The 22,233-nt window shown below is 37.5% G+C and overlaps 2 protein-coding genes across 3 annotated transcripts in view; both read right to left on the bottom strand.

Moving 5' to 3' along the window:
• aopep (aminopeptidase O (putative)) overlaps window positions 1-11,375 on the bottom strand; it is an 83,261-nt gene extending 71,886 nt beyond the window's left edge. For both annotated transcript variants that reach the window (XM_059503517.1, XM_059503518.1), the window contains exons 1-5: window positions 11,268-11,375; window positions 8,456-9,356; window positions 5,806-5,972; window positions 5,557-5,701; window positions 4,416-4,682 (exon numbers count right to left, since the gene is read on the bottom strand). In XM_059503517.1, the coding sequence (XP_059359500.1) occupies window positions 4,416-4,682; window positions 5,557-5,701; window positions 5,806-5,972; window positions 8,456-9,195 (1,319 nt within the window). In that variant the 5' untranslated portion in view covers window positions 9,196-9,356; window positions 11,268-11,375. The remainder of the gene's footprint in view (window positions 1-4,415; window positions 4,683-5,556; window positions 5,702-5,805; window positions 5,973-8,455; window positions 9,357-11,267) is intronic.
• A 2,706-nt stretch (window positions 11,376-14,081) lies between these two features.
• LOC132097650 (dedicator of cytokinesis protein 8-like) overlaps window positions 14,082-22,233 on the bottom strand; it is a 44,998-nt gene continuing 36,846 nt past the window's right edge. The window contains exons 36-47 of the mRNA XM_059503506.1: window positions 21,310-21,462; window positions 20,043-20,201; window positions 19,845-19,945; window positions 19,376-19,568; window positions 19,070-19,213; window positions 18,495-18,626; window positions 17,784-17,918; window positions 17,521-17,610; window positions 17,070-17,306; window positions 16,834-16,977; window positions 15,059-15,165; window positions 14,082-14,281 (exon numbers count right to left, since the gene is read on the bottom strand). Of these exons, the coding sequence (XP_059359489.1) occupies window positions 14,107-14,281; window positions 15,059-15,165; window positions 16,834-16,977; window positions 17,070-17,306; window positions 17,521-17,610; window positions 17,784-17,918; window positions 18,495-18,626; window positions 19,070-19,213; window positions 19,376-19,568; window positions 19,845-19,945; window positions 20,043-20,201; window positions 21,310-21,462 (1,770 nt within the window). The 3' untranslated portion in view covers window positions 14,082-14,106. The remainder of the gene's footprint in view (window positions 14,282-15,058; window positions 15,166-16,833; window positions 16,978-17,069; window positions 17,307-17,520; window positions 17,611-17,783; window positions 17,919-18,494; window positions 18,627-19,069; window positions 19,214-19,375; window positions 19,569-19,844; window positions 19,946-20,042; window positions 20,202-21,309; window positions 21,463-22,233) is intronic.

Genomic DNA, 22,233 nt, shown 5'->3' with positions numbered 1-22,233 from the left:
CCAGCACATTCCAAAAGCTTCACATCCGTCGTCCACATTACACTCCGCACCCAAGGGACTCCACTTTCCTTTCCCCTTATGGTCATTTTAAGACTGCAGGAAGAGCACATCAGCTACAAAATTAACTTGGAGTTTATCCAATCCAGATATTACCTATAAACACACACAACAACCTAAAACACATCAAAAATACCCTAAAAACCCAAGCCAGAGTCTCCAATTACAAACAGAATCAATGTTGAAAAGTGGCACTACTTCATTGTTTGAGACATTAATTTGTGGCCCAATCAGAATATCTAATCAGGCGTTCCCTTGTGGAGGAAAAGCATCTAATATTTGAATAGGCACAAACCAATTTCGACAACCAAAGGCTAAGGCAGCCTGATTATAATGAGAGCATTTCATGCGGCCGCAAACTTGCTGATATTAAAATGTGAGTCTACATTTAAATAATGTTTTTGCTTTTTAATTATCCTCGGTCCACATAATGCCTGTGTTATTCAGAACTCCAAAATCCAATATTTTTTCATGCTGCTGTAATCTAACATAGTCTCGTGAGTCAAGAAGGATGATTAATTCACCCTTAAACATTTTGAATCCCAAATTTGCCCTATGTGGGTGGTGCATATTTCTGAGAGGGAAAAATTGTATATTGTTAATCTATGAAGAGTTTACATAATCATAACTGCACTGAATAGAAAAATCACTTTAAAGCAAATTTGTCCTACTCTGCATATAAATGTACTGAAAAACGTGTGAGTGCAGTAACCTCTGATTGACCTTAAATATACCTACCTTCAGCAGCTCATGAACAGCTAACGTAGCACCTCAGGGAAACAGACCCAAATTTCTTCTTTATTCCTTCTGTTCAACTGCTGACTACCTGCCTGTTCAGGTGATGAAGAGTATGCTCTCCGCCAAGCTGAAGGTCTCCAGCTCTCTGGGTAAAATGTACCACCTGCTCATTCCTTCACCTCGAACAAATAAAAAGTCTACCTGAAATACATTTCTGCCCCCAAGACTGCTCAAATCCAGATGGAGCAGATCATTCACTCATATACTGTACAGAGAGATAGTTGTGACAATTCTGATTTAAAAGTTAATAAATTTAAGCTGAAAGAAAGAACAGCATTTGTGGCATGATGTTGATAGCCAAAACAAATTATTTTAGTACTATAGATTATAGTAGCTATAGATTTGAACCCTATTTGCTTGAATTTAAAAGGATAGTTCACCCAAAAATATATATTTTTGTCATTACTTACCCTCATGTTGTTTTAAACCCATAAGACCTTCGTTTATCTTCGGAACAAAAATTAAGATAGTTTCAAAGAGCATTTTTATGAAATCCAAGAGCTTTCTGACCCTGCATAGACAGCAATGCAACTACCATATTCATGGCCAGAATGGAAGTAAGGACATCAAAACGGTCCGTGTGACATCAGTGGTTCCCGTAATATTATGAAGCTATGAGAATACTTTTTGTGTGCAAAAAAAACACTTCATTCAACAATTTCTTCTCTTCCCTGTCAGTTTTCGATGTGCATTCACTAGAGTAACATGGTGCATGCAGAGGTGTCTAAAGAGGGTCAGAAAGCTCTTGGATTTGATCAAAAATATTGCAATTCATGTTCCGAAGATAAACGAAGATCTAATGGGTTTGGAACGACATGAGGGTGAGTAATTTAACTTTAATTTTTTGGTGAACAAACCCTTTAATTTATGTGGTAATCAACTTTATAACAGCCACATGTCCTGTCGAATGAGCCAAAGTTGCAATGATTCGGGAATGCAACTTATAGTTTTAAGATTTTTAAGGCATGCTCTGCATATTTCTTTTAGCTCACTCTTCAAATCACTCCAGCTCTCTGGGTGCTGGTCCAGACCACTTCAGAGTGGTCCAAATGCACTTCAAGTGGGCTGGAAATTACTCATAAGAGTTTCTGAATGAATAATACAGAGGAGGAGTTCCTTTAACCAATCTCTCTATACAACTTAGTCATATGGACACATTTGAATCTCTCGTGGTGTGCTTGCCTTACCTTAGAGCAACAATTCAGCAATGACTTCATACATACTTTGGCAGCTGCAACAATACATTTTGGATCCTACATTAAAAGTAGATAAACCTATTTCCCACCTACTGTCACTGAACACCTTACATCATTGACACAGTGTGGGAAAACACAATGAAATGGGTTTTCCCTGAGATCTAGAAGCCCTCAGTCTCGCCGAAAAGCAGCCAATGCCCATATTTGCACATCTGGCACATGAAGTATTCCAACTATGTCCTGCTGTGGCGTAAAAGAGGTGTTAAGGGACAGAAAGTGACTACCTTCAAAGTTGAGGAAAGTGCTGTGCCCTTCCTCTGAAGATACGAGCATCTCATGTTTACGTCATCGTCTCGTAGCCGATAAGGCCTAGAATCAACCCTACGTGATCGGTCAGCAATACACAGGATGGAAGTGTGATGATGTTTCTCGCAGAAATATTTCCTCAAGCTTCAAAAAGCCTGTCATCAGATTCTAGGATTTCACAAATCAGATTCTGAGGAATCGAGCCAAAAATAAAGTTCGAGAGGAATTGCAGTTTTTTTTTCATTCGGGTATTTGGGAGGAAGCACAGCATACACTATCAGGCCTGGCCTTTCTTAACTTCTTAATCTTTACTTCCTTCCCTCGAGAGAACCACCAGCACTACGTCCAAAGCCCCAGCTGCAAATGAACAAGCATGATATAAAAGCAGATATTGGCTTGGCCCCAAGGATTTGGGCCCACATACTTCCCAATTTTCAGATTAAACAGCTCCTGTCTCTGAAGTGGTTCCAGGAGCGAAAGGCTTTTGTTGCTAGGAATAATCCACGCATCCTCTCCAACATCCTGGGGGATCGACATCTCAAAGTGCCTCTCTCCTGGCCCCAAATGTACTTTGTTGATTACTCTTTTTTTGCTCTGATTTAGGCTTAAAGAAAGGCCTGGAGGACTGTACCATTCCATAGAGAAGGGGCAATTGTCTGTCTCCTGTTGTGACCCATACAGGGCAAAGGAGAGGGAAGATAAGTATCCGTTTCTCTTGCACACAGACATATTTCTGTCATCCATCGTCAGTTATCGCAGGGCGGCTAATAAAACCAAGCTGTAATAAACAGTAAGGCAACTAAATACTTTCCAGACCAAAAAACAAAATCCCGCAGTCCTGTGCTTCACATTAGCTCAAGCAGAAAACAGTACCTAATTCAGGAAAAGAAAACAGAGGAGTGACCGCTGTTAAGGTGCATGCCAAGTGCTAATTAGAATGTGACATTTTCTCTCAGTGAATGGCTGGAACCAGCCTGGGGCACTGGGTAACGACCTCATATCCTGTGGAATACTTATTCCTGGACAGTGAGATGGTGGGAAATACGGGAAGACCTGTGGTCACCCTGAGTAAGTTAGCCATGTCCAAAGCCATCCAAAGTGGTTGCTTCACTGGAACTTGCACAATGCCTAAAAATTCCATATCAAACTCTAGTCAAGAACTAATTTGAAGAAAAGGTGAAGAAGCTTGGTATACTATAAACACAAACAAAACACACTTCATTGAGCATTTCCTAAGTAGTGACCTTCCTGAGCAGTGTAAGGAAAATGAGCTTCACTGCTGCCATTTAAACCGATCCAACAGGTTCTCAATACTTCAAGCCACCCAGACTACTAAACAAACAGCGTGGTTGGCCAAAAAGAGCATTTAAATCGGTCAATTCATAAAAACTGTGGCATCCTGGAGGGCAATGCCCAAAGGCCAAAAGCGAATTAGTGGGAACAGCTGCCAAGCGATGGCTTGATATTCAGAGTACTTGATTTCTGAAACCTCTGCTTTGCAGACTTAATAGTGTTTTAGTTTACTGCTGTTGAAGAGAAATTAAAACATGTTCTTATGCTGTATTAAGCAACATGCAACTGAGAGGGAGGGTGTAAAAACTGGCAAAAACCAATATGGATGCATGTTTAGTTTTCAATGACAAATAACAGAAAAATATGTGGTGAAAACATGTTTTAAACAAACAATTGATCCAAAAACTATAATTTCATCCTCATTTATGTTGCAAATATGTATGACTTTACAGGAAAAACAAAAGGAGAATTTGAAAAAAATGTCCTGATTGTTGTTTGCAATAATCTTAAATAATGATGAAAGGAGGGCAATTCTTTGCCAAAAAGCTCTGAATAAAGTGAATGAATTTTATGGACCATCTTTATGTTAGAATTTTCTTCTGTATTTTGTCCTTTTTGTTGTTTTTATAAAGTTCCAGTCCCTATTTATTATTATTGCACAGAAAAAATGACATTGCCTTAAGAATGCTGCATGCTACAGATTAAACAAATATATATATATATTTTTTTTTTCAGAATCATATTTAAGAGAAATGCAGCATTTACCTGGCCATGCCCAGACTGGAGAACCCTGAGGGAACAATGAGCACATCAAGACGTGAGAATGGATGGACACCAAGAACAGAGTGGGCCGCAGTCAGACAGAGAGGCAGTAGGGGTAAAACCATGTCATTTGCCTTCTGCAGGTGGCAGGGTGGGGCGAATACCCGGTGAGGAATAACAGTCTGAGTCCTGGCAGCACTGGCCATGAAGCGACAGGGATAATCCATGTGGGAGCAAACATATTGCTGATCGTCATTGTCCAAAGAAACACTGCAATACAAAGAAAGATGCAAATATTCAAGTAGAATACCCTATAAACAATCAACTTTTAGGCTTTGATTCAGCAGTAAAATAAATAATACACTGCAAGAAACCAAAGACAAATCACAGTTTAGTATGCAAAGAGATGTAAGAAAGAAGACCAGTAGCAATGCAATATGTAAATATTGATCTGTTCCATTTAGAATGCATAATATTTTATCAGTATCATCACTACATATCATCATAAAGCATGTTTTAGAAAGATTTAAGCAGAACATTTCATACGCCTGTGAATTGTACAGACTTGAAAAAGAAAAAACTTTTTTCATTTTACACAATTCTGCATTTGTTTTGTATTGTATTGTATTGTATTGTATTTATGGAAGGATTTATTAACAGAAAATCTGGGTGCATGATTTCTGTATATTATGTTTTTGTTCATTTTCAGAAAAACAACAATATGCAATTATTTAATTTACACAGAAAATATACTGTACCATAGAAATGCACTTGTTTCTAACCTAACATTTTATAAATAACTTAAAATTATACATAAACCTTTTGGAAAAAACAAGAGAAGCATTGAAAACATGTAATGTTTAAAAAGCACTGAAATGTATGCAACTTTTTGTCTGTTAGTTAATGTAAATTTTTTTACAGTGTAATAATTGGACTATGTAATACCTCTTGTTCTTCTGTCACTGATTGTTTTGTTTTTGTTTTTTTTAAATCTCTTTCATTGGGATGTTTTCAAATCTGTCAAAAATAAAATTGTAAAATATGCCAAAATAAAATGAATAAAACAGCCTAGATCTATGTTCTCCAAAAACTACAAACGAGTCTAAGTCAATACTTATCTATATTGACATTTATCATAAGATACCTGAGTTCTTTTTTGTAAGGTTTGTCAGTTTTTTCCACCTCAAAGTTGGGATGTTTTACTCCAGCCTCTAGCCATTGTCCCACCGCTATGGTAAAGGTAGAGGCCGGCATTGGCATTGTAACATAATAATCCCACTGCAGAAAACCTGAACAGAGTAAAGAAAAGACTTCAGCATTTTCCATAATAAAATTAGCGTATTAAATGACACCTCCGTGACTCTGAAGTGCTGAGTAAGGGTTTTAACTGTACCTGTCTCCGCAGGCTTAGGGAAGGCTTGATTTTCACCACTCATTAGAACAGTGTAATCACATGGAGCTCTCACACGCGCCTGCCACGTTGACATGGCAACAGGTGGCTCCTGGCACGGGAAGAGGGCTCTGTTGTTGATGGGTGAGCCCATGGTATATACACAGCATCTAAAAGATAAGATCTGGCATCAGAATATATAGTTGTGTGTGGGTCGAACTGGGTGAAAATGGACTCTTCGTTGTGATGTTCATTTGAACTCTTGAAAAAATGTAAAATATGGTTTATTAAAATGCCATTGTCCATATTTTACTCTATTCCTGTATACAGTCCTACGTCAAAGTAAGTCATAGTCTATATTACCCAAGCTTACGTTTTGAGTTGAATGTGATGAGATAAAACGGTCACAGCAGTGACAGTGAAATTAAAACAAGAAAAATCGTTCAAAAATATTTTTAAAGATTCATTAAAAAGAGCTGCCGTTTGAATCAGTCTGACAAATTCTTCTTTGGATTAACTCTTTAAAACAAGTTTCTGAATCAACATCGTTGCATCAATTATATTTTATAGCCTACACAGATAGTCCTATGTTAATCTAGAATCATTATAATAATGTCAGTTATACTATGCCAGCGTTTTCTGCACAGATATTTTTTTTAAAGTCCCACAGCAAAATAATTAATATAATGCCACGAAAATAATTTATATTAAATTGTCTGCGTGGGTTGCTGCCATAACATACAGTACAGCCCGATAAATGTTGTTCGACTCATGAACAAACGATACTTACAAATGGTTCCGTTTATAAGCAAATGTAGTCCAAATCGTGAACAAATGACTTGTCCCAAATAATGAACCATTTGAATCATGAATCCAGTAGGCTACCTTTTGTTACTATTTGTGTGTACAGTCATGGCCAAAAGTTTTGAGAATTACATAAATATTGGAAATTGGAAAAGTTGCTGCTTAAGTTTTTATAATAGCAATTTGCATATACTCCTGAATGTTATGAAGAGTGATCAGATTAATTGCATAGTCCTTCTTTGCAATGAAAATTAACTTAATCCCAAAAAAACCTTTCCACTGCATTTCATTGCTGTCATTAAAGGACCTGCTGAGATCATTTCAGTAATTGTCTTGTTAACTCAGGTGAGAATGTTGACGAGCACAAGGCTGGAGATCATTATGTCAGGCTGATTGGGTTAGAATGGCAGACTTGACATGTTAAAAGGAGGGTGATGCTTGAAATCATTGTTCTTCCATTGTTAACCATGGTGACCTGCAAAGAAACGTGTGCAGCCATCATTGCGTTGCATAAAAATGGCTTCACAGGCAAGGATATTGTGGCTACTAAGATTGCACCTAAATCAACAATTTATAGGATCATCAAGAACTTCAAGGAAAGACGTTCAATTCTTGTAAAGAAGGCTTTAGGGCGTCCAAGAAAGTCCAGCAAGCGCCAGGATGGTCTCCTAAAGAGGATTCAGCTGCGGGATCGGAGTGCCACCAGTGCAGAGCTTGTTCAGGAATGGCAGCAGGCAGGTCTGAGCACATCTGCACACACAGTGAGGCGAAGACTTTTGGAAGATGGCCTGGTGTCAAGAAGGGCAGCAAAGAAGCCACTTCTCTCCAAAAAAAACATCAGGGACAGATTGATCTTCTGCAGAAAGTATAGTGAATGGACTGCTGAGGACTGGGGCAAAGTCATATTCTCCGATGAAGCCCCTTTCTGATTGTTTGGGGCATCTGGAAAAAGGCTTGTCCGGAGAAGAAAAAGTGAGCGCTACCATCAGTCCTGTGTCATGCCAACAGTAAAGCATCCTGACACCATTCATGTGTGGGGTTGCTTCTCATCCAAGGGAGTGGGCTCACTCACAATTCTGCCCAAAAACAAAGCCATGAATAAAGAATGGTACCAAAACACCCTCCAACAGCAGCTTCTTCCAACAATCCAACAACAGTTTGATGAAGAACAATGGATTTTCCAGCAAGATGGAGCACCGTGCCATAAGGCAAAAGTGATAACTAAGTGGCTCGGGGACCAGAATGTTGAAATTTTGGGTCCATGGCCTGGAAACTCCCCAGATCTTAATCCAATTGAGAACTTGTGGTCAATCCTCAAGAGGCGGGTGGACAAACAAAAACCCACTAATTCTGACAAACTCCAAGAAGTGATTATGAAAGAATGGGTTGCTATCAGTCAGGATTTGGCCCAGAAGTTGATTGAGAGCATGCCCAGTCGAATTGCAGAGGTCCTGAAAAAGAAGGGCCAACACTGCAAATACTGACTCTTTGCATAAATGTCATATAATTGTCGATAAAAGCCTTTGAAACATATAAAGTGCTTGTAATTATATTTCAGTACATCACAGAAACAACTGAAACAAAGGTCTAAAAGCAGTTTAGCAGCAAACCTTTTGAAAACTAATATTTATGTACAAGTAATTCTCAAAACTTTTGGCCACGACTGTACATTCACATGTGTAGAAGGCTTAGTTAAATCTTAGTCATTGTGCTTAGTTATATCCGATTTATGCTCAGATTAATTCAAATTACATTTAGTTGAAACAAAAGGCCAATGACTCTAAGAAATGTATGAATATAATGCAACCGTAGTTGTGGGTGCATGTAAATATCTACACATGGTTGGTACCTGGAATCCTGGTCTTTTGTCCACCTCACAGAACCACCTGTGAGCTTAGTTTCGTACCATATTCTGACAGCACGTGGGAAATCACGAGGGGCACAAACCCCATCTTTCCTGATCTGAAGACTCCACCGGTCTGTGTGGAACCGTAGAGGTTGGGCATTATGAACAGTAGGAGAACGGCTGCACTGGATGTATAGCTCATGCTGCAGTCTCCAGCTGAGGGAAGGCATAGAGACCAGCCTTTGTACCAGACTGGATGACTGATGATCTGTATTTGCATGTTGTTGGTCTACGTCGAGTTTCTTTAAATCAGGTACTGTGGTTACATCCAACTCTTCCACTTTTGACACTGTCAGGTCACAGCAATCCAACACCAAGGTGAATTCTTCACTCTCATCACCCCACAAGACACTTCTGACATCATTTCCTCCACACAAACATGATGGTTCCTCAGGGGGTATCACCTTATTTGGCTCAGGTGTGATGGGAGAACTCACGTCATGTTTAGATGACACCTGAGAAAGGTTTTGCACTGGTGTGTTTGATATATCCCCTAGTTCACCATGTTTGCTGGAAACCACACCGGGCTCCAGAAACAGAACAATGCTGCCACCAATGACCTTCCTTTGGAAGTGAACAGTCAGGTCAAGAACATAGTGTCGGACGAGCATATGGTTGGTGTTAGCCCGCAGGGGCAGGTCATCTTTATTAGGATCCAGATCCAGATCGCGGTTACTTTCCATATCTTATGGGAATATTCTTTAGGCAGGAACAGATCTTTAAAACCAGACTGAAATATCATTAGGAGTAATGTAAACGGAATGCTATTTGTAAAATAATTCCGTCTCTCAAAGAAATTCCACTCATTATTGAGTCTGCATCTGGTCCTGAGGAATTTAATAGCCTGTAATTATAAATGTTAAAGAAAATATTTCTTCAATGATTCAATTTAAGGTAAACACTCAATCACAACATTAATATGTAATCATTATACTTAAGATAGCTCTCTGAAATAACATCCTCAGGCCATCGTACATTCTATTATTCGGTACCATCCTAAATAATTACATGGGTAGTTGGCATAAACTTTCAAGCAGGGCGACATGCTATACTTTTAAAACTATTTTGATCAAGACTTTTATCTTATACCATTATAATGTACGCAGTTTTGCATAACCTATTAACTGAAATATTAAACTGTGTTGAGCATTTGCAATTTTAAAATGTCTTGCCACTGGACTACTTCAAGGAATAGTTCATCAAAAATTCCAATTGTCAACATTTACTCACTTTCATGTGTTCCTAACCTGTTTGGCTTTTCTTTCTTTCTTTTTTTTTGGAACATAAAAAGATATTTTGAAGAAGGTTGTTGCGAAAAATTAGAGTATAAAAGTTTGTGTGAACTATCTCTGTAAGTTCATTGTGCATTAATTGTAAAAATATGCTGTAACTGTAAACAGACTTTCCCCTATACCATTACATAATTTTTTAACTAAAATCTTGATTATGGTTAAAAAAAAAAGTTTAAATGGTCTGTCCTATATGTTAACTATCCAAATACTGTAAATATATTTTAACTAATAACAAGAAGAACAGTAATTTTTTTATATTTTGTTGTCTTGTAAGGTTAGGCTACACAGTATATACTTGTGTTCTCTTCCGTGCAAAGGGGAAATTTAATAAGAGGTGCTTAAAGTGAAAATTTATAACCAGAAGCCCATACTCAGGTGTTAAATCACTCACACATAGACACTTCCATCAAACACCATAAATAAGCCTCAAGTTAAATACTAGTCTCTGGGTGATGACTATGCAATCCACTCATATTCATTTTGTCTTCATAGCAGTGGTTCTCAATACCGGAGTAACCCAGCAGTACACAGTTTGGATATCTTCCCCAGACCTGTTCAGTTTGTGGTCTTGAAACCTTGAAGTTTTTCGAGCCATAGGTACTGTGTGAAATTTCCTACGGATTTTTATGTTTGATTGATTTAAGAGTAGTATACACTCTATAGTTAACATTACTTGAAGGAACTTCCATGTTTTTTGTAACTGAAGTTTAAATTGAAACTTCTATGAAATAGTTATGAATGGATGATAGTTTTAGCCACATGACAGTGACACCATGGTAGATGTAGTACATCCAAATAACATTCATACTCAGGGTCTTTGGTTGCAGGAAGAAAGGAGGGGAAAATCTAGAGGACCCAGGCTATGCATTCATGAACCGTTCAATAATATTAATCACATAGATTTAGAGAGTAACGTTAGTTAAGGTATAACTACGTGTAGCCTAATAATTATTTCACTCTATTTCAAAAATCATAGGAAAATGTAAAAGGAACCCTTAAGGAATTAGCATACAAATTGCCTTCACGATTAAACTGCTCTATAATCTAATTAAAAATAACTTCTTAATTAACAATAGAAGTTCCAAGACCAGAATTTATGGGGAAACATCCAAAGTTCCAAACTGTGTACAGTTAGATGACTTCAGGACCAGAATCGAGAAAAACCTTATTTTCACATATGTGCACATTTAAAGCGAGCGAGATTAAACGCGGTCGTCTGACTCGAATGCAGTCCAACAGGACAGGAGTTCAAAACGTATAAACAAATCAGCTTTAATACACTGTAATACAGCTACCTCAGTTATTAAACTGAGATTCCAGGTTTCCTTTTCCGACTCGAAACTTCCAGGTTTCCTTTCCCGATTTGCTTACAGTAGAACATACAACTGACAGTTAGCTGGTTTGCACCGCAGCAACATAAAGCTATAAGTCATTTTTTATATACAGAGAGTTGTTTAACGAACCTGTTCCTCCCTGTGACAGTACTACTACGCTGAAAAGCCGTCTCGTGCGATATGCGTCATCATGTCGCGACAGGAAGCTGAGCTTGAGCTCATAAGGATTTACCTGTGGTCTGACTGAATAAAAAAATTATACTTTATAATGCAAGAATAGATCTAAATAATGCCTCTTAAGTCAAAAATAATAGTTCTCAACACAATATTACTGCACAACAGATATAAGATTGTAGCTTTTATTAGGAAGTGCATTCAAGTTTCATTGACAAAAATATTTATTTGTAATTATTTTGTGCTTTTCAAACAGAAATAGTCTCATTTGAAATAGCAATGACCTATACATTTAATAAAACCAACATACTGTTCTTATAGTTTTCAGAGCAGTAATATGTAACAGATGTAATGAAGCACTGGAAACAGAAACACATAAGCGTATGTGCAGTGCACTTGTAAATTGAAAAAAGAAAGAAAGAGAAAAATCATTAATTTGACACAATTTCCAGTTATTTAAGAGACAGGAGTGAAGGTAAACATTTGATGCACTCTTTACTCAGCACTTTTAACTGGAGCGGTCCTTTTATCTCTGTAAACCTGATTTTATTCTGATCTGGTCTGGTCACATTTTTAATATTGGAACATGCATCTAAGAGCTAAATATTCTCTATAAATAAAATAGAACTATATATACAAAACTTGTAAATCTCTTCAATTACAATATACACAGAACAGGACAAACAAACTGAAAAATCATGATTCATGTTATATTAGCTCTATGTAAACATACATTATGTCATTAACGGTCCTTTTTGTACACTTTTAAACACTTTCAGTGTCTTTGAAATATGATCAGGTCTTGAAGCAGTTCATTTAAGGTTGTAGATGTCTTCCTCACATGTAACTTGTCTGTTAGTTAAGAAAACTATTGTAACATACTTCGAACCATATCCAGCAAACAAAGAAAAAAGCTGAGGTTTTTGTTCTAAAAACAATTATAAGCAAATAAAGTTCTACATCCCTTAAAATCTATTCCTTATATTCAGTACAATAGAATACAACAATCTGTGATATTTTCAAGGGGGTTAAACGCTGTGCATGAAACTCTGCTCGAGTCATCTAATTATCAGCTGACGGAGCTCTTGCTTCCTGGCACACTGCAACATCCTTCCTTTGATATCCTCTGGAGATGTTCTCTTGACATCATGAATTTTCATCTTGTGTCCGACGGAGGCTCTGCCTTACAAACACAAGAGGGAAAAGGAGCTTAAGCAGCGAATGCAATGTAGGAAAGAAACAGCTCCACAGAAAGAGCTGCAATGTGAAACAGGAGCGCTAAACAAAAGTCGTCCATATTCACACAGTTAGTGTTTGGTATCGTGCAACTCTCAAACTGTCCTGAATAGAAAGCAGCATACAGGAGTAAACAGAACAATGTCTGGATGAACAGATAAGCAAAAGAAAAGAAAGAATAAGAAAGAATGAAAATGATAAATTATATTTTGTGTAAATATTACATTTTGTGTGACTCTGGAGCACAAAACCAGTTTTAAGTCACTGGGGGTCATATTTGTAGCAATAGCCAAAAATACATTGTATGGGTCAAAATTATGGATTTTTCTTTTATGCCAAAAATCATTAGGATATTAAGTAAAGATCATGTTCCATGAAGATGTTTTGTTTATTTCTTACCGTAAATATATCAATTTTATTTTTGATTAGTAATATGCATTGCTAAGAACATCATATGGATAACTTTAAAGGTGATTTTTTCAATATTTAGATTTATTTGCACCCTCAGATTCTAGATTTTCAAATAATTGTATCTCGGCCAAATATTGTCAGATCCTAACAAACCATACATCAATGGAAAGATTATTTTGAAAAATTGACACTTAAGACTGCTTTTGTGATCTATGGTCACATAATTATTTATTGGTATTAAAAATTTTATTTATGTATTTTATGTATAATATTCTGTTATAGCATTATATTATTATATATTGATTATATTATTTTTCAGCTCCTTTGAACCTTCTATAATCAATAAATAATCCTGAATATCCAAATCATATCCGAATTCTTTGAAGAGTCACGTGACACTGCAGAGTGGAGTAATTGCTGCAGAAAATTCAGATTTGCCTTTTAAATGTATTAAAATAGAAAACACTTTTTAAATTGTAGTAATACTGCACAGTATTTCAGTTTTCACTGTTTATTTTTCATGTTCAAATAAGTGTAGCCTTGGTGAGCATATGAAACGTGTTTTTCAAAAACATCTTACCAACCTCAAACTTTTGAGACGCCTTTTTTTCAGTCTATAAATACACACACCTCTAATTTCTGCCATTTTTATAGCCTGGGAAAGGTTGACATCCCTAGCATTAATGACTGACAGCAAATAATAACCCACAAAACGTCCGTCTCATGCCAGACTACTGTTGCAACAACTAGTTTACATTCAAGCTTGCATCGAACCTTACACTGAACCTTTCTTCTTTTAAAATCTGACATTGATAACCCTTTATTAAGAGAGTATTTAGCACCCAAACAGGACTGACAACTGTATTCTCTTGCTGTGTGAACAAAGCCAGTGAGACTCACTCTAAAAAAGCCACACTTAAAAAGAACAGTTCACCCAAAAATGAAAATCTTGCCATTATTTACTCACCCACGTCTTTCCAAACCCATATCCAACTCCCCACAAATCTTTTCCAAACAAACTCCAAAATAAAAGCACCATGAATGCAGTTCATAATGATAGCATCTTCAGCTTCAGCACTGAACACGAGAGAGAATTTCCATCATTAACTGATTGCCGAGTCAAAGATGAAGTGTAACACTAGTGGGTCTACCTGTTCTCGATGTGAGGTTTGATGATGGGCTTGTAGAGCTCCGGGATCTTTCTCTCCAGCATAGGCCTCAGGTTCTCTCGCAGTTTGTTGTAGTTTTTCTTCATCTCATGCTGGTACTCCTTCTGATCAGGAGTAATGAGTTGCTTGTTCTTCTCAATGGCCTCTCCACAGCTGCAGGTATGCAATCACAACAGCATTAGCAACACAAGAAGCTCGACAGAGTACCAGATGATGAATAATTAGTGCAATTAGCTGCATTTGGACAGGACTAGTCAAATGAGTTTGATAAGCATACTCAACAGTTAGTTTTATTCCTCAGAAGAACTCGTTCAAAGGCAAAAAGCCACAAAGGGAACATTGAGGAACATTAAACTGTGCTCTGGATCTTTTTCTTAAATGAATTTGAAACTGTTCTTGATTTTTCAAAATATGTCTTTTGAGAATTAGTAGGCTATAACGTCTTGGCATAAATAACGGTAACTTGGCTAGAGAAGGATTGTGCCAGCCTGGATGGATTATGGAGAAAAATAAACATATTTTAAACTACAGTAAATATTTGTCTGCGCGCTGGCAGCAATCAAGGCCCAGAATCCAGCATGAACTATTCCGTCTGTAAAAAGCAATATGTTATATTTCCACACAAGTCGTATACATCCTGGGAAAAATCACTGTATTCAAAAACTTAATTTGTTTCGAGTCTTGGTTTAAACATTATGATGATTATGGAAAACAAATGCAGCTGGGTGACATTAAGCTCACCCCCCCCCCTTATATCCAAGTATTTCAGCAAACTTTCAAATACAGTTCTTTAAACAAACCAATCATTATAAAATAAAGATACTTCTATATCTCCTTCTATATCCTCTGATGGAAAACTTGCTTCATTCGATCACACGTCACTGAAAAGATTAAGTTGATATCTCTTTTCCACTGGAAGTGGCCACTCACCGCAGTATGAACTCTTTGAAACACAAACGCAGTTTGTTGTGATGACGGAAGAGCTTGGGGTCTGCTGGGATTTCATTCAAGAAGACCTGGGCCACCTCCAATGGACCCTGCAGAGACACACAGAGTGAGAAAAGGAAAGAAAAGGCCCCCCCTCTCTCCCACAGCGCTAGCGGAGAAAATGAATGCTTTATCCAATGGAGGCCACAAGGTAAAGTCAACACATAAGGGAAAGATCATGAATAAGTCTTTGTGTGAGTGATGTCACTGTGGAGCCAAGAGCAGAGGCATTGCCGCGCTCTTTGTATGTAGTTTCTCCAAAGGGCATTTATCATATAACCACAGCCGTATCCAGAGGATTTGGATATGTTTTAAACTTGATTAGTGTTGTAAACTGTCACTCTGGAGCTTCAGACTTCACTATAAATATAGAGACGCTGGGAGCATCCGTATGAATCCCTACAACCCTAAGATTTACATCAATCTTCTATACTGTCCTTAGATTAACTAAAGTATGCAAAAACCACACCGGAGATGTGCAGTAGAACAGGCATGGAGGGAGACTGGGTGGCTGGATGAGTGACGCAGCCAGTGTTTATTTCAAGGGATCAACGTTTGGTTGGTTCGCATGGGTCTGTTAGCCCCTGGTGGTAGATGTACCCATTACAGTACATCATGTGGACCCCGAATACAGTATTTCCCCTCTGATGGTTAATTAAAATGAGCAAATAACTAAAGAAATAAAGAAATAATATTATATATCACACACATATTCATATATATATATATATATATACATACACCGGTATATATGTCATATATATGTCTTCAGTGCTGTCAAACGATTAATCGCAATTAATCACATCCAAAATAAAAGTTTTTGTCTGTATACTGTCTATATTTATTATGTTTATAAATACAAATGCTTGCATGTATATATTAAAGACAAATATGTTGTTTATATATTAAATATATTTTTATATAAAATATAAGAATATGAATATATAACCGTATAAACGTAAATAATTACAAAACATACACTGTACACATACACATATATATATAATGTAAATATGTAATATATATATATATATATATATATATATATATATATATATATATATATATATATATATATATATATATATTATATATATATATTTCTCCTGAGAAAAAACACAGTTCTCACAGTTCACACCTACATATTAAGCGAAATGATATACAACCATTAAGGTTTAAGGTTGAAATGTTTTCAAGAATAAACTAATTTTCAGCAGCTATTATTCCAGTCTTCAGTGTCGCATGAACCTTTAGAAATCATCTTAATATGTTGATTTGCCGCTCAATAAATGTCTTATCATTATCGATGTTGAAAGCAGTTTTGCCGCTTAATAGTTCTGTGAAAACTGAGTTATAAAACTGAATTTTATAAATATTAATATTTATTTGAAATAGAAATCTTTTGAAACATTACATGTCGTTGATCACTTTTGATCAATTAGCAACTTCCTTAATTATTTTTTTAAATAAAAAATACATTTATATTACTTTTAATTGTGCAAAAGAAACAATAAAATCATGTACAAAATATTAAATTATGTTGGATATATTACTATAGATTATTCAATACATTATTCAATATTTTACCTGTGCCTAAGGGTTCATTTAAGAGAAAATGTTAATTAGACATGAAATTCTAATTTTGTTAGCAGTGGTTCAAGTTTCACAGCTCAGGATAGTTGCTAGTGAAGGGTATGAGTGTGCATTAAGCTTCAGACCTGATTGACGGTGGCTGTGACAGATCCCTGCAGAACCATCTGAAGCATCACAGCATCTGGCTTCTCTCTGTGCGTGGCTTCAGCCAGCTCTCTAGTCTTCTTCTGCATGTCCTCAATGGCCACCTCGATGGGCGTGAGGTCGAACTGAAAACAGGTGATTTAGATGCTTTTATCAAACTACCACTGCAAATGAAGCAGATTGTGGGGGGTGACGGGGTTCTCTGGATTGTCATTACCTCCTCCTTCTGAATGACGTTGATCCGTGTCTTGATGTAGGGGAAGGCATGCATGGTGGTTAGGATTGTTTTGCGCTTGTATTGCTCGTTGAGTTCTCCTCGGGGCCGCCCACTCTTTGTGAACGGCGTAGTGTACATGAAGCGGCGAAGGTTGAAGTTCTTCTCAAAGTTGGTGAGACGATCTTTCATCTCATAGTCATCAAAGTAAGGCTCCACATAGGTAATCTGTATGTACGCCTGATGTGAAATATGAAAATCAACATGTTACGTTTAGGACGCTGATACGTACATCAATCGCTGAGGGTAACTTTAGTTGAATGAGGCATTTGAGATTTGACTGAAGAGGCAGTCGACAGCCTTTCAAGCTAATGAGACTGTCACGCAGGTCAAACTGAAGAACGTTTTTGATTGTAATTGTGTTTACATTGGCACGACACTTGATGAGAAGTACCTTGTTGGGATTGAGCTTCTTTCTGTCTACTGGTGTGGAATCTTTAATCATTTCCAAAACTCCATCTCCAAAACACTGACTGTAAAAGTTCTGGAAAATTAGAAGACAAATAAGTCATGTATAATATCAAAGCAAATTTCAGACCATTATAGCGCTGCCTAAAAGCATCAAAACCTCTTACTGACACCTTAAGAAAAACCTTTAAACTTCACATTCATCAGAAATGCAGTTCAAAACTTCACAGGGTTCCAGAGAAATTTCACCTCGAGTCGGTGGGATATCTCCGGTAAATGGGTGATTCCTGGCTCTTTGTAGATAAACTCTTGCTCATCCAGGTCTCCAAATTTACAGCCATAAAATCCCACACGGAAGTAGGTTCCAAACATCCTCTTGTGACCCTGAAAAAGTAAAAATAAACATTTAGTTAAAAGATAGCGCTTGCTACATAATGACGCATGACCTCAAATTAATATGAAAATCACCATTTCACGAATGTTTTTAAACCATTTTAAATGCACTGATATTTTCTGAAGTTGTAAATAAAGTTCATTAGAGTATGTTTTACAAGAAAAACGTACTTCAAAATGTAATGTTTAACTCAATGTGTTATTTTCTGATGATTTGTAATTATTTGTGAAAGTTACTTGCAGCTTTCTTCACCATTTTATATTTTAATACACTACCTTATTTTCTGGTGGTGTGATGAACAACTTGTTAAAATGACAAAGTGTCTCAATTAATGCTCCTCAATTAGTGCTCATATTAGTGTTCATAAAACTTAATGTATAATAGCTATTTAAAAAACTAGCAAAATGCTGTTTAACATCTTTTTATATGAAGTAAAGCATGTCACAGCACATTAAGTTCACTATTTCTGTCCGGCTGCCCACATGCACATAGATCATGATCGCACTAGACAGCTTCTTCCTGCCTGGCACTGTTATGTAGGAGGACATGCCGTTTGTATGCTTTACCTTTTGAATGATGTTCTCAAAAGCCCTTTGGAGCTTGTCATGTGTGGAAGCGAGCTTCCGGAAATCTCTGTGGGCCTCCAGTATAGGCACGATTACCTTGTACACCTCATTAACTGCCTCATACAACGCTCCCTGTAAGCAAACAATGGTAAGAAGCAATGAACAGTAATACATTTTCTATGTTATATATATATACTATACAGCTACATAACTACATAACAAATATTCATTTGAATATTTTAAATAGATAAATTATTTTTCATGATTATTATTAGTATACATATTAAATATAAAATGTATTTTACAATTAAATTAATATATACATTTAAGTTTTTTTATTATAAAATGAACAAAAATAATAATAATAATTATTATTATTATTAATTTTACTTTTTAATTATTCTTATTGCTAAAAATATTCCAATATAATTAAATACATAAATTTATATATATATATATATATATATATAAAGAAGAATTGGCAGTATCATACTACAGAAAAATATGAAGTAGCATTAAAAAAGATGAGCTGCTAATTTGGATGCCGTTGGCGCCTTCCTCCACGGATAACTCACATTGCTGAATAGCTCAGCAGCCTGTTCCAGAAGCCCAACTAGGCCATTTTCTGTGAAGTAGCGTCCTGAGCAAACCCCATCCTCGTCTGGAGACAATATGTCGTCTGAGACTGCAGACTCCTCCAGCACGTTAGGAGAGATGTTCTGGTGGGGGGAGACAATTATTTACCTCAGTCGGACAAGGATCTCATTTACACCAAACCGCGTGTGAGGGTTCGAAGGGCAGCCGAGACATAATTCACGCCTACTGTTGTTTTTCGGAAAGGGAGCCGATTCAAGCGTTTCCTAGCCATGATAATAACTCACTTGAAAGGTGACGCTGCCCACAGGCAAGTATTTGTGATCCTCAAGCATGCTGAGATATTCAGCCACCAGGGCCGCGGCGTGGACCAGACACATGGCTGACTCTGTAAAGCACTTCCTGCCGTTGTGCTTCTCTGCCATGTTTTGGAGCCAGGTTAGACGCAGGTCTGGAGATGTCTGGTAACCCTTTGCGATCCTGGAGCCAAAGCAAACCACAGGTTAATGCTCCAAGGAAATAAATAAAACTGTGTTTCTAATATCAAAGCATATGTGGACTGGCAATATTCGCTCAAGTTATTACACATGTGAGGCACACTGCAGGGCTCAGATGTGCCACTCGGTTACCATGGTAAGTCCAAAAACAGTAGACAAACAGTAGAAACCACAGCGAAAATAGGAAGCAGAAAAGAAAACCACAGGCCTGGGCTCCAAAATGCAGATGCAGACTCAATTTTAGCTGCAGGAGAAATACCTATACATGAGGTCCATGAGCATCTCAGGATCTTTCTGGAACTCTTTCATCTTGACTGTGTCTGAGAGGATGCTGTTTAGATTCCTCAAGAGTTCATCCACCTGTGGGGACAGAAACCAGTAGGGTGATTCATTAAAACAGATGTTTTGTATACTTATTGATTGGACTAGGCTAGATGTCTTCTGGCCAAAGTGTTACCTGTGAGGGCAGCTGTGTAGACTGCATTTCGGTGTCTTCTTCTGCGTATGCTAGGATAGTTCTGAAAGAGCGGCGTAGGTACTCTTCATGGATGTCCGAAGACTTTCCGACCAGCGAGGCTAAAGACATTGTCACCTGCATCTTGACTCTGGAGAAATTCTACAAGAACAAAAGGTTTGGCTGCTTTAGCTTCTTGTTCTTCTTCATTGTGTCCATATGAAGGTGAGCTTTTTTGGGTGAACTATCCCTTTAAATTCAAGTCACGTTCCAAAGTTTGAATGCCCAAAGCATCATGACAACAGAGGTCTGATTACTGCCTGAGGTTTTTTTCCCATTTAGAAAACAGCCCTTCCCCCAGCAGTTCCTATCAACCAGAGCCATGTCATTTATCTGGGCTGGCCCTGCTGAGGTTATTGAAGGTTACATTGTCAGATACAGGTGTTAGGCTGTAAAAGAAAACGCGACACTGCCAGGCGCGGTCGGCCATTGCTGTCATAGTCTCAGATCATTGATTCCAAGGGATGCTTGAGCCAGAGGCTGAAAATGCTCCATCCATCTTGCTTAGCATCAGGAAACTGCAAAATGATCTCCCATTAACCCCTGTATAATTGCCAATGGATCATTTCAATGGCACCATTATGTTAAATTGAGCGTGTGTGCGAAGCATCTCTGGACATCACCAATCTCGCATCTAGGTCAGTTTCGCCATGAAGAACGGCTCGACATCGACACCGCTGTGAAGATTACTTCTGAATTTGTGCGGAAACCTGACTTCACTGTTTTCACCGTTTCATCTAATGTGAGAAACGGCCTTGGGAAACATAAAAACACAAAGCGTAGACCAGAGGGGTAAAAGACGGTCTGACGCTAAAAGAAATCAACATGACTTATTCAAGGTTACACTAACGATGGGACCGACTGCTGGAGCCTTTTACAAACCAAACAAGCAAACAAACAGACAGACAGGGAGAGAAATCCATCCTTTGCCCATTAAAGATGAATGAGATGGCAAACAACACGACCATCTGGTAGGGGAGGGCTGAGAAACTGAGTAAACAGAGGAAATACTCAAGCCATCAGGCGGGTGCACACAGAGGGACGGCCGGCGAGCAGCGACAGGCTCATGTTATCAGGCAGCAGACAGACAGAGAAGAATAACATTGTAGAGGGCATTGTCAATGTTACATCTGCATCATGTTATCGCAGAAAAGACATTTCATTTGTTTAACAATAGAGGTGCTGATTGATCAATCAGTTGGTGTCTTACACTAGCGGAGCTGTAGCTGTATCTCATGATCAGGTAGAGTGTAGCACAAGCCTGACTCCTGTTGCCGTCCACACAGCTGCTGCAGTAATGAAGAACCTTCTGACACAGGTCTGCACACTGCTCGGCCTCCTCCTCAAACAACAGATCGCCAAACTGAAAAACAGCATCGGAGCAGTCATATATTCAATACTACATGATTACAGAAAGGGGAGACTGGGGATGGTTTGTACAATTTTCATTTTCTCTTCATTTTCACAAGGGCCTGTTTTGCTGGAAGAGTAAATGAAGCTTTATTTCGAAATAGAAACCCAATCCTGGACTTGATCCTTGACTGGAGATGGTTTATGTGGGTTTGAAAGGAAAGCGAGGGGTCTAACCAGACCCCTAGGTATTTGTATTTCTCTACATATTCCAGCTTAGACCCATTCAGGGTGGTAATGTTTATTGGGCATGAAGATACAGAATGTGTCTGATTAAAAATCATGCATTTTGTTTTACTAGAGTTTAAAGACAACTGAAGATCACTGAAGGCTAATTGAATGAATTCAAAACTGTTTTTCCAATGTTGCGCCTGAAGTGTACAGAGTGGTGTCGTCTGCGTAGAGATGAATAAGAGAGTTGTCTGCAGCACGAGCGACATCATTAATATAAACAGAGAATAACATCGTTACCAATGTTTAAAACATTATTACCAATGTTAAAAAAAAAATTAATATGGTTGTAAATTTTTTTCAGGATTCTTTGATGAGTAGAAAGTTAAAAAGAAGAGCATTTAACATTTAACATTTAAAATGTAAATATTTTGCAACACTTTTATTAATGTTTTTACCATCACTTTTAATCAGTTTAATGTGCCCTTGCCGAATGAAAGTAGCAACTTCAAAAAAAAAGTCTTTTGAACTTTAGTGTATGATTCATTTACTT

This window comes from Carassius carassius, chromosome 21 (genome assembly GCF_963082965.1).
Source record: "Carassius carassius chromosome 21, fCarCar2.1, whole genome shotgun sequence".
Classification (NCBI taxonomy): domain Eukaryota; kingdom Metazoa; phylum Chordata; class Actinopteri; order Cypriniformes; family Cyprinidae; genus Carassius; species Carassius carassius.
The sequence above is the reverse complement of the archived record's forward strand: the minus strand, read 5'-3'. Positions and strand labels throughout refer to the sequence as shown.